The following is a 12609-nucleotide window of genomic DNA, read 5'->3' on the forward strand; positions in this document are numbered from 1 at the left end:
CCATGCTTATTCTCCCGCCAAAGTCGGAGCGGAGAACCACGATGGGATGCGATCACTAGCTCTCCCCAACGTCCCGGATGGGCGAATTCGGTGGAATGGGCGAAGGCCGATATGCTGAAACCAGAATCATACAAACCTTTCTTGACCGGAGCTACTGCTGTTGTTCACAGCATGGGCATCCTGCTGGAGGCGGACTACAAAGGCGTGGTTCAAGGGAGAGAGCCTCTCATCAGTGGCCTGCAGCGAGTCTTCTGCTCGTCAAAACTAGGAAGCCAGAATCCTTTGCAACGACGAGAAGGGGAGCCACTGCAGCCCAAGGAGAGGGATGGGCAGCTGACTTATGAGCTTATGAATAGAGATTCAGGTTCGTACATATACCGCTTGATGCGGTGTTGATTTTTGGGATAATGCTAACGCATGCTGTGCCAAATATAGCCATTGCCTTGGCCCAAGAGTCCTCCTACGAACATGTTCCAACATTTGTTTTCATCTCTGCGGCGGCCGGTGCCCCAATCATTCCCAGCCGATACGTCTCCACCAAACGAGAAGCCGAGACAACAATATCATCGAAGCTTCCGGAATTGCGGAGTATATTCATGCGGCCTCCTTTCATGTACGACTCGAGCAGAAAGCTCACGTTGCCTATCGCGCTGGGTGGGTTCATCGGATCGCAATTCAACGACCTGATAGGTCATAGGCTCGACTTCCTGGGTTCCATGGTAGACAAACCGTTCCAGGTGGATATGGTAGGAGAGGCGGTGATCGAGGCAATGGAAGACGAGTCTATCCGTGGTGTAGTGGGGACGAAGCAAATCGAAAATCTGGCCACAAAGGCATGGAGGAAGAGTATGCTTTGATTCTCATGACGAAATGTCCATCACCCAGACTCTCCGGTGCTTCGCTCGGGGTGTGACCAAAAACATCGACGGGACCTGAACGGCGTCCTGCACTGTATTATATGCAAATCAATGTACTATCATCAGATCATGGTGCCACGTTCGAAGCTGTCACGAATCTCGGTAGTGTACTGAATAAACGTCAGCAATTGTCGATGGGCGCATCAATCAAGAACATACCTTGTTATAGAAGCGCGCCAACTTTTGGTTGAACTGTTTGTTCTTTTCGTTGATGTAAGTGACATCACCATCGTCGTCACCCCGGCGATCCCTGCGCTTCTTGAGCCGAACCTCTTCGGCCTTGCGCAGGTCTGCCACCAGCTTGTCGACAGCGGCCCGGTCAGGCTTGTTTTCAGTAAATCCGACGGAGTCGGCGGTTGAGTAAAAGGAACCATTCTTATCGACAGCAATCATTTCGCCGTCGTTGGTCTCCACGATCTCCAAGTCGCCGTTGGCGGCAGCTCTCTCGATTGCCGCCATTTTCTCCTTCTCGTAATTATCCAAATCAGGTTTCATCTCACGCAGTTGTCTCTTGTAGACCTTTCGCGCGTCTTGAGTGTAGTCCTGGAAAGCAACGTCATCCCGATGACGCTGTTTCTTCTCCATCCGTTTATCCCATTTCTCGGACTCGTCAACAGTCCAGTCCCATGCGCGCTTGCGCTCGAAATCCTCCCCTGCAGCCTCTGTGTCGGCCTTTAGAAGGTTATGAGAAGCGAAGGCATGTTTGCGAGACAGGGAGTTCAAGAGGCCAGGGTCGGTCGCTAAGCGTTGGGTCTCTGCAGCTGTTTCTTTCAAGTTGCGCTCCGCCGCTGATTTCTGTTGAGCAATTAGTTGACATCCACATTCTATAATATTCGAAGTAGAAAGGCTTACAGCGCGAGCTTGGAGGGCCTTGAATCGTTCTTGCCTCTGACGGGCCTTGGAAGCGGCTTCATCCTCTTTGGGAGGGCCGGCCTCTGAGTCTGGTGCTTTCTCCGCTTCAGGCTTCGTATCCTTTGCTTCAACCGCGGGATTGGGAGATTGCTGATCATCTGGCGAAAGCTCTGATGAATCTTCGGAGTCACGTTTTGGTGCCATGGTGATAAAAATGTGAGTGGGGGTGGAGGCTTGAAATGAAGTTGATGATGTCGATGGGAGAAAGTTCAGAGTGAGCGATCCCGTGATCCCTGTGCTGACCGTTCTCACCGCTTCTCAGACCGCCTGCCTCTCCTAGACCCAAACACTCCGCAACTCGTTGAATCTCCTGAGTGGAAACACTTCTCCACTTTGCACGGTTCCCCGGATTCCTGTCAACATTCCGGACAGCTCGCCGATCTACATCACTCGTCCAATATCTCAGTCCCTCAATTGGCCTCCGAGCTTCACCGATGAACTATGAATAGTTGCTCCTACGCTAGGCTGTTGCCCGTGTCGAGGCAACGGCTGCTCCGACCTTTTGTGTCGCACTCGGCGCATCCTCCTCCCCGCCAACAAGCTATCGACACCCCGCCCACCCCGTCTCAAATCACTCGCTTCTCCTTGACCGGGACTACCCTGCAGAGTTCTCTGGACAGAGTGCTCAAAAATGTATTTTTGGACGGGGGCCCCAGCATTTTACCTCCTCTTTGGAGCCGGTCACTCCAGCGCGTTCCAGACCAGCCGAATGGACTTACACTGGGTGATATAAAAGATGGGAAGGTGACCCTGCGGCGACTACGACTCATAGTTGAGAGCAAGGTTCACTCGGCTGAGGACGCGTTGCTTCTACAACGGGCTGGTTGCTCGTTCATTGCGCAGGCGTTGGAGTCTTCCTACAGGACTTCAGCCCCCACCGAAGTTATTTCAACTCTCCATGCAGTCATTTCAAGGATACGCAATCTGGGGGCGCCAATATCTAAAGAGCTACATATTCTGGGGATGTTTTATTCTTCACTTTATTGCATGGCCTCTGCTCTCCAGTGGCACTTGCAGAGATACGCGGAGCTGAGCCCTGGAAAGCTTGACCTGAAGACGAGTACTGCGGTGGTAAATGCTCTCCAGTACTCGCTCACTTATAGGAGAGCTCAGTCGCCAAAGCACGACCCCAATGCAATGCGGACATTGGTGACCGGAGAAGGCGTTCCTGAGTCGCCTTTGCACTGCAGCCTACATAACCAACTGCCGTGGGATGGCCACGATACCGATGCCAAATTCCTTGGCCAGTATATGTCTTTACTTGCCATGCTTAAGAGCAAGTCCACGTTAGACACTGTGTGGCATAGGACATTATATTACCAAGTGTCAGGTGATGGTCTATCCAGATTCCAGGCAGCCTATCAATGTGTGGAAACACTCATCCAAACTGGAAAGAAGAAAAAGGCTTTAAAATTTCTGGAAGATGTATCCAAGTGCGCCAATGGTACCTTGCCTGGCCTGTCAGACTTTCGTGGCCTGAGCTCCTTACTCCAGACATTCGACATCCAGAGCAGACTGTTGGAACTCTCCGGGCAGGAAGAGTATCTTAACATCCTTCAATCTCAGCTTGAGCACGTGGAGAAGAGACTCGGCATTAATTGGGACCCTGAAAGTTCGTCTCATACTATTGTTGGCGACCGAGACGCCATCTCCCATGAGAAGCCACTTGTGACTATTGATGAAACTGGTGGCCTCGGTAGCAGTGAACGTTTGGTTGCCGAAATTCAAGCACTTGGCCGCATGAGATCATGGAGCAACCTCGGCCGGATTGGTGACCTGCTCGATGAATATGAGGGAAGTCAGATACCAGTCCAACTATCTTCCAACAAGTTTCGGGGCAGAAAGTTTTTCTGGGTCCTTCAAAGATGTCCTGTCAAATTTGCAGAGAGCAAGAATCCTCTTTTGATAACCAGCATTCCAAGATCGTGGACAGCGGCCACCTTGGGCTTGATCCGGGTGAAACCAATGGGCTATTATCATCCGACCCAGGAGCCGTTTCTTCTGTTGATGGGCCTAGGTTATCTCGTTGTGGAATCCAAATTATCTGATGGAGTTCGCCGCTTGGAAGAAACTGGGCACATTGTTGCATGGGATCGTGTCTTCGGCCAATACCTTATTGTCCAGACCAGAGACCGTGACAGTGTCAACCGGCATCAGAGGCCTCATTCTTCTGAGGTATTACCCCATCTCGACGACATAGCACGAATCAAGCCCGTGGGCTGCTCGAATGAGCAGGAGCTTCCTACACCCTTCCTCGGATGCCAGAAGCAGAATTTTCTTTTTGAGATCAACGCAGGACGTGGCATATCTCCCTGACAGCGTGGCGCATTTCTCATAGGATGCTTTGAAGGTGTATATAGGAGCAAATCCCGTACATAGATCAGAAGACATAAGCAACGGCTTCCATAAGTTGGGGAATTGATACTTTGGGTCTTGTTCCCCGAACCCCAAAACTACATCTCCGTTTTGACAATGCCTCCGATGATCGTAGTGTGGGATATTATGAGGCCAGTCCGAGTGTGTCTGTTGGATGATCCAACCTTTGAAGGCCTCCATGTGCAAATGCTCCGGTAACACTGCAGTTGGTGACGGACATTCGATGAAAACCAATGATGTTAGTCCGAAGCTGTCGCCCAACCCTTACATCCAATTTGCAACTGAAGCACACAGGCATTCCTCAGTTCAGGCCGCGAATGCTACCCGTGGTGGGTCCATTATGACTGCCATATAAGACTCCATTGTGGGAGACAAGATAGTAAGTGGAGGCCGAAGGGATGGATACAGTTGAGTGCCCATGGATCCACAAGGCAGTGTTGACCGATGGGGATTTATGTACACAACTACTCCGTGACCGACAAGTGGAGTACGAACTAGCGTAGAATAATGCTCCACCATCATCTAAATTGCAGGGTCTATCCAACTACTGGTATCTTGAAATAGGAGTGGCTAGACTGGATTTCAGTGAGGGCTGGTGTCTTATAGCCTTAGCCAAATCGTGTAACAGCCGGTTCTGTTCCTCAATGGACTATACCTTTACAAAATCTGGGGTCTGGGAATCCGGGAATTCTGTCGCTTGGGCAGTTACAGAACCTCCATGTCTGCATACACCGTTGAAACCTCTATTGGTGCTGGGGTTGTCTCGTGTTCAATTCTTACAGAGCCTGTTAAGGTGTCGACGCTGAGGCCAGAGCTGGAGAGTGTGCAACCTGCCGTATTCTGAGATCTTTGTATGGTTCCCTGGGTATTTGTGGGTGCGTGTGCCGAAGAGCGTCGACTACCGCGATTATCTCCCGTTTGTTTCTCTGCCTGGGAGGTTTTCGGTACGATAGGATAGGCCACTCCGTAGATTCGCAGATAGATCCGCCCGATCCTGTCTGGGAGTCCTCTGGCCGCAAATCAACGCCAATGATCGACCATCATAGCGAGTAGTTACCTGGAAACTCAGTCATTCGCCCGAGTGCCGCCGACGCGAACACCGGGGCTAAGGCACGAGTGGACCCTATAAAATTTGGGATTCTGCTGGCCGTGCGCTCTGACTCCAAGTGGGTCTGTCCAGCAAAACTGTGCTCCGTGAAGGTAGAAACCCAGGAAACGGAAGTGCTAAAGTTGCAGTAGTTTGTTTCGATTTTAGTAGGCAATTCGAGGCTCAGAGCATGGGTCTACCGAAGCTTGTGAAGCGCTACTCGGTACGACAGTGACGGGGTGGCTGTCCAGAGTACTCCGTGCTGACCCATTTTGCCAGCCGCTTGTTCCAAAGAGACATGAGGGGAGAGACCTCGGTTGGAAATCAATTCCGGATAGATGGAGCCGATTATTAGCCAGCACGATCGTGCATTTTTTTGGAGTTGCATGATCTAGGCGTTTCTAATATTCGCCATAGATGTAGTCGGGAGCGATCGCCTGCTGAATTTCCCTGCAGAGACGCAAGTGAAAACCCACAAGTAACACGGTAAAACTTCGGGTCCGAGGAGCATTGGATAATTGACCTTTGTTGAACTATTTGTCTGGCAGGAAAATGCATCAGGAGGAGGGAGGCCTGTGAGATACCAGAACCAGCGGAGGTGAACTGGGGAGAGAATGTCAATGAAAGAAGGGGAACGACGTCATGGTGAGGTTTCCCTTTTGGGCGTGCAGTCACTTGACTTCCTCCTTTTCCTTCTTCTCTCAACTGCATCACCATCACACCATCTTCATCTTTCCTCCATCTGCACTTTGTTGTACATGGTATCCTTGCTGAATTCCACGCAATCATGCCAAGGCCACAACAAGGCCGATTCTTGATTTTCCTTCGACGACATACTACCACACCCTATCTGTGGGTTGCCTTCTTTGGGAATGGCTAGACTGGAGCATATCTAACTAGATATGTGTCGAGATCTAACGGCTGCCTCTGATAGACCAAGTGTCCACCTTCCTCGACGACGGGTGGACTGGCGCTAGAAAGGATCTCCGTAAGAATGTGCCAATTCGGCAGTACGGAGTATCAGATGCCTACAACGGACTCACCGGATGCATGCCATGCAGTCTCCCGCCCCATACTATGTACACTCTATTATTTCCCGGAAATCGGGGAACCCTCAACGACGGAGGAATTTTATCTCCCGATCAAACCCACAAATTAAACTCTGCGGTCTTCTACTCGAGGGTTTTAACCTCGACTGATCGTGGGGCGTGCTACCAAAGACCTCCGACGATGCCTGATACGGTGTGACGTATCACCAAGTTATTTATGGGCAAGGCAAATTCGCATGCAGTAGGCCAGGATCCAACAACTAAGGGCAGAATGAACGGAGGTTGCACTGCTAATGCATGGGCCACACTTCGTTCCACGCTAGGAAGCAAACTTGCATGCTCCATACCACCTATGAAGGCCGAGTGTCCTGCCCACCTGGCACAGAATGTGGCGGTGACGGGAATACTTGGCTTAGCCCACACCGACAGTGAGCCACATTGATGTGCCCAAGACGCTTCCTTCGGGACGGTCCTTCTGAATTCATCTCGCAAGAACTACCTAGGTAGGGCTGGGGACATTCCCTCTCTTATGCCTGTCTCCAGCGGCGTTTACGAAACACGTACTCCGTATGGATGTCCTCCGTAAGTTCTCCATGACATTTCCATGTCATGTCCCTAACACAAATCCGATAGATGTACATCTGTTATGGCCTAAACCCTCGGTTTCCCTTCAGATCGCCTACCAGAAGGGAACTCTTTCTTTTTAAGCTTTATCGGTGCCTCCTCTTACCCTGTCAGGACAATACAGACGTACACACGATTCATTATTGCAGGCCCTTAAGCTGCCTGGGAGTGTCCAGTGGACGAATATGAATACCCTACGAACGCGATGGAGTGTGATGAAATCCTGTCGGGTACACCCGCCCATCCTGCGGTCAATAATAACTCGACACATACCTCCAGATTTCGGAGGAATCCTCTTTTGCTGTCGTTTATTGGCGCTCAAAAATGGAATTATTTATGATGCATTCCGAAGTGATAAGCCACATGCCCCCGTACCTAGAATCTTCCGATATGAGACTTCAATGGTATGTGCGCAAAACCCAACTATTACCATCTTTCGGAGTACATTCCGATACATCCTCGGTCTCCTCAGCCTGCACTTGGGGGCCACCCGAAGCCGTACGGTGCAGATCTATCCTTGAAGACACAAGCATGAGCATACAAACAGCTCTTTAGGGATACAAGCTACGTTCGCAGCCAGGGCAAGCGGTGTTTCAACCCATTTCGACCTATAGAAATAGTTCGATTATACGTCATGAATAGCTTCATTTCAATACCAACAGGTCACTCTCATGTACCTCGCCACTGATCTGCACCAGGCTCCCCTGCTTCTTGATACCCCCGTCTCCATCCCGTTTTTATCGTGTTCAACTCGGTTATCCTACTCCATAGTACTTTGACTTGACCGGGGGGCCCTTCGGCGACTAAGTACCTCGGAGTAGGCCTGACTGTGCTCCTGGCTAATGGCATTCCTAGGGGTCTCGATTCGCTGTCTAAGGCTGGCGTGATGGCCCAGGAGAAGAAGGGAAATCCTTTGGGGTTATCACATTTACCCGCAGCGGGTTCCATACGGGACGATTATTGCCAAAGAACGACGCTCTGAAAACAATGACTTTCTTTACTCTTCTGGCCCGAGCGTCACCTTCCCTTCCCTTGTGCATTATTAATTAAAATGAAGGAAAGAAGAAAAAAAAAAAAAAAAAAAAAAAAAAAATATCTGACCCACTAGGGCGGAAACAACAAAGCAAGCAAACCCTGGCTTGATGATTGGCGATCCCATGCGAGCGGTCAATGTTGACTCGTTTGGCCCGAATTTACTGCGGAAACATGTTTAGTGTCAACTCCGACCAGCCAACCATGGGAACGATGGGTATATCAAACCAAAATGAAAAAGGCCGTCGACGATATGGCCCGGATCTACTCTTATTGGCTTCCGTGGGCGTACTGGTCCTGGTTCTCGCATCCATCGTGATCCACCAAACAATCGGCATCTTCCCAGCGGAACTAGTGGAAACCCACCCTGCGCCCTAGCTGAATGAAGGGATGCAGAGAGAGCGGATATACCGTCGAGAAGAACGAGCGGTATATCGGGTATATAACATTGGGAGAAGATGAGTCTGTCAGGAACAAAGCACAGCGGCTGCTTGTTAAAAACTTTGGCGCCAATGCCACACACAGACACAGCAGCGAACACGCACACCCTCGAGCCAACAAAAAAAAAAAGACAGCCATCGCCTAACTAGCCGGTCCATTTCCCCAGATCCGCGTTCTCTCAGTGGTTATCGACGCTTAATTTCAACAGAGGACCGCGGACCACTCAGCTGCGTCGTCCTTCCTTCCACTGATTTTGGTCATCGGACACACTTGTTGTTCACACCCATTGCCGGGTTGTAATAAATATCTATAAGACTTACGGTCCGTTCTCGAAGATCTACTGTAAGTCCCGTCCCTCCTTTGCATGAATAGTGTTTGCCCTGTCTTTGGGTTTCGGTCTCTTTTTGCACTTCTACACTTGTCCCGATCCTCATAAACACATTCCTCTGTGGAAGTCGCCGAAGTATTAACTGATGCGCGTTATTTGATGCAGCACTTTAGGCCCGTTCAAGGTGCCACCATACCGCGGGATTTCCTTCGGTGTTCCAAAGCTCAGAGGGAGTATCGGCAGCAAATTCAAGAGGACTGTCGGCACAGGCAGGCCAGCTTCGGTGGTGGATGTATGTTTAATACATAGCCACCGTATCCGCGTGTCTTGCTCTCTGGTCGGCTCTGTTCTCACACGGGGTATTGCTCGGCCTCACGTAGCATTAGTGACGCCTGCATATCGTCTTTCTGTTCGTCCCGACGACTTTGCCGCAATACGCTTCTCATCTGGCCTTTGCAACACACCAAAATCGCACCCCAAGAGGAACCCGTTGTTTTCGGTCTCCTGCCGAACCGCATAGATGTCGAGACCTCCAGTCCAACAATGGCCACCTTTTCCCGACAGGGAATCACTCGAGATGAGATCACGCACATCTGCCGATGCGAGTCACGGGCTGGCGCCGTATCCAATGCACCCATACTCGGGCCAAGAGCCTCCACGCTATCTTTACCCGGATAGCCAGGGCTATGATCCTAGGATTGCTACTTCGTCACAACCCAACTCTTCTATGCAGGGCAAAGGATGGGACAGCGGTCTTGACCATCGATATCATTACTCTGTAGGAAGCGCCGGCCACATTCCTCAGTATGGGATACAGAGGACCACTTGGCCGAGGAACGTGGAGTATCCGCCGAGTTCGAGCCCGTACTTCGAAACAGCAAGTCAGAGTCGTGGCTCTATAGGCTCTGCGGGGCGATCAAATGATGTGGACTCTCAGTAACTCTCCCTTTTCTCTTTCTTCATCTTTCTGTCTCTGCATTTTGGGTTGTTCGTGCCCTCCCTTGCGGCTATTGAGTGAGCTACAAAATTTCAAGTCCAGACGACGGTCTAACCAGAGCACTAGATACAGCAGCACTCCCACGACCTTCCCCAGCCCTGTGCATTCCGACAACAGCGGGGCGTTGTTACCAGGTCTGTCCAGTACGAAACATTCAACTCCATATCCGCGCCAGCAAGCTCCGAGCATGCCCATGGGGTTTGAAAAGCTACTTCACACCTCCCCGACGCCATCACCTCCACCGCGGACGACATCAACATCACCCCGCTACCGCTTGCATATCCGACAGCAGCCGATTGCCGCACGAGCCTGCGGCGCTGGGGACAGAGACCGGAGACCCGTCGACCCGCCGCCCATCATCCAAATGCTCTTGACCGACTTCGATCCGAGTTTAGAAGAGGATATGGACATCCTGAAAGATCCTCGCTTCACCGTGGGTTGCCTTCTCTTCCCGGTGACGCCGTCGTCTCTTCGGTCGCCAGAAGGGGACCATCCGTCCCTCCGCGAAGACCGACGGGGCACGCACCGGTCCGAGGCCCCGGGTCAATCCACGCCGCTGCTCTCGGGGAAGGCCTTCGTGTCTCCATTCTACGTCGAAGCAGACCCGGACCCGAACACAGCGCCGCCTCACCCCTCCTCCCACGACGATCCTGCCGGGCCGCCGGTATCGTACACGCAGGGAACGCGGGGCCGCGGCGGCATGCCCGCTACGTTCTTCATCTTCTCGGACTTGTCCATCCGTACAGCTGGTCTGTATCGCTTGCAGTTCCGATTGATGAACTGGGGAAACGTGGAGGACACGGGCCTGTCTATGCCCATCCTCGCTGAGGCGTGGTCTGATCCGTTCCGCGTGTACCCGGCGAAAGACTTCCCCGGGATGAGGGACTCGTCGCCGCTCACGGAGGGATTGAAGGAGCTCGGGTTCGTGGAGCTGAAAACGAGAGGCAAGGATAAGGGGAAGGGGAGGCGGAAGTGAGGGCTTTCCCTGAGGATTGTTCTACGTTGGTAGATCATTGTTCCTTCTGTTTCATCGCGTTATACCAGGTGCACACATGATGAGATTCTACTAACCGGCGTTACGGATCTGGATGTCATGATTGAAGGCATAGAATAGCATGCAAGAGACATATGATACACTCGACTTCGATCATAGATCGAATCCACTTAGACTCATGACTATTATACACTCTATAAGCCCCTCCTCGTGCGCCTTCAAAATACAAAAACGGGTATCATAAACCACCAGACACACACACTCACTCAGACATCCACCACCTCCTCCGGCACAGCCGGCAAGAACCCTTCATCATCCCACTTCAGCTTCAGCTGCCGCACAAACGACGCAACCGCAGGGACATCACCGACCCGCTGCAGCCACCGGAACGCCTGGTCGAGCCGGTCCGCCCGTCGCGCAACAATGCCCTCCTCGCGCACAATCACCGCAACCGCCAACGCCGTCTTGGACAGCACATCGCCCTTGGCCGCCGGCGCCGTGCTCGCATGCGACGCCGCGAGATGGTACCAGTCCAGCGCGAGCGCGCGGTACTCGGCATGCGGCTTGGGCGCATAGAACCGCGGCAGCCACCGCGCCAGAACGCCCTGGTCCTCCGCCTCGACCTCCTCCGCGTCCGGCGCAGACCCAGTGGTGGTCTTCGCGCCGCGACGCGGGAAGCGCCGCGCAGAGGTGAGATAGTAGAAGTTTGCGAGACGGCGGCACGCGTCGGCGTGGCCCGCCATCGCCGCCATGGACATGTACTCCTCGTAGGCGTCGCGGTCGGCGGCGCGGTCCAGACGCAGGCGCGCGTACTGCGCCAGCGCGGCCGGGTCGTGGTAGTCGTCCGCCGCGGCGCGGAGCACGCGCTCGCGCTCGGCGTCGTCGAGCGTGCCGGCTTCCGCCTTGAGCGAGAGATAGGTCTGCCACGGGCTCGTGATGCCGGGCAGCATGAACTCCTCGTCTGGGAGGGGCCGGCGGCGGGTCGGCGAGATCATCGACAGGACTTGCTCGACGAGGGCCAGCGCGGCGGGGTGCTGGCCGCGGCGGGCGAGCGCTTTGGCGTGCAGGAGCATGGCGCGGGGGTCGTGGTCGCGCAGGGCGAAGGTCTCGACCTGCTGGAGGAGCTTGGTCTGCGACGGCGCGGGCTTGGAAGAGGTTGTGGAGAGGGAGCGGGCGGCGGTGATGAGGGAGGGGACGCGGGCGCCAGCGAGCGTGCAGGCTGAGAGAGCCCATTCGCGCAGGCTGGGGTTCCCGGGGGAGATGAAGTGGCTGATTTTGAAGACGAGGTCGACGTCTGGGCCTTAGTCTTTAGGTGATGGATTGACGGCGGAAGAGCATGACACGCACCATTTGATATGCTCTGGACAGCGGCTGCAGACGGGGCCTGGCGATGTGCGTTCTCGAGGAGCTGTCTCGCAATGCTAAGGAAGGTTTCTTTCGAGACGGTCGTGCTCATGGACCCCGATCGCACGACCTGTTCCCAGGCGGCGATTCCCTGCTCCTCGAGCGACTGTAACCGTGTTTCTACCTTTCCCTGTACTGGGGTTGTAACGAGATAGTCGGTAGACGCTCCTGGACGAGCTTTGGCGGCCTGCGCGCGCCGGACTGCGGGGGATCGAGCGGCATGGCGAGACGCTGTGCAGTGGAATGGTCGGGAGAGGACGATTGTCGAGGAAAGATTGGATCGGATGTGTCGTCGAGGACACGCGCGAAGGACGCTGGACGAGTGTCCGCAGAGGGACATGGTGGAAATGGTTGTTGTGGGAGAAGAGAAGTGGTTGCTTGCGATGGAGAAGTTCTGGCGCGGAGAGAAATTCCGCTCCGCTCGATCCGATCAGCATTCAGTCAGTCC

General features: G+C 53.3%; 3 protein-coding genes across 3 annotated transcripts; 1 reads left to right on the top strand and 2 right to left on the bottom strand.

The window, feature by feature from the left end:
* Window positions 1-979: 979 nt before the first annotated feature.
* ATEG_00761 (pre-mRNA-splicing factor SYF2) lies at window positions 980-1973 on the bottom strand (the record flags this gene model as incomplete). Its single annotated transcript, XM_001210847.1, has 3 exons — window positions 980-1027; window positions 1077-1712; window positions 1770-1973. The coding sequence occupies 3 exons, from the start codon at window positions 1971-1973 to the stop codon at window positions 980-982; spliced, it is 888 nt and encodes a 295-aa protein (XP_001210847.1).
* Window positions 1974-2816: 843 nt separating this feature from the next.
* ATEG_00762 (uncharacterized protein) lies at window positions 2817-4145 on the top strand (the record flags this gene model as incomplete). Its single annotated transcript, XM_001210848.1, has 1 exon — window positions 2817-4145. One exon carries the CDS (start codon window positions 2817-2819, stop codon window positions 4143-4145), a length of 1329 nt encoding a protein of 442 aa, XP_001210848.1.
* A 6878-nt stretch (window positions 4146-11023) lies between these two features.
* Window positions 11024-12213, bottom strand: ATEG_00763 (uncharacterized protein; the record flags this gene model as incomplete). The annotated part of the gene is made up of 2 exons (XM_001210849.1): window positions 11024-12051; window positions 12105-12213. 2 exons carry the CDS (start codon window positions 12211-12213, stop codon window positions 11024-11026), a joined length of 1137 nt encoding a protein of 378 aa, XP_001210849.1.
* Between the last annotated feature and the right edge of the window lie 396 nt (window positions 12214-12609).

Source organism: Aspergillus terreus, genomic scaffold, assembly GCF_000149615.1.
Source record: "Aspergillus terreus NIH2624 scaffold_1 genomic scaffold, whole genome shotgun sequence".
Classification (NCBI taxonomy): Eukaryota; Fungi; Ascomycota; class Eurotiomycetes; order Eurotiales; family Aspergillaceae; genus Aspergillus; species Aspergillus terreus.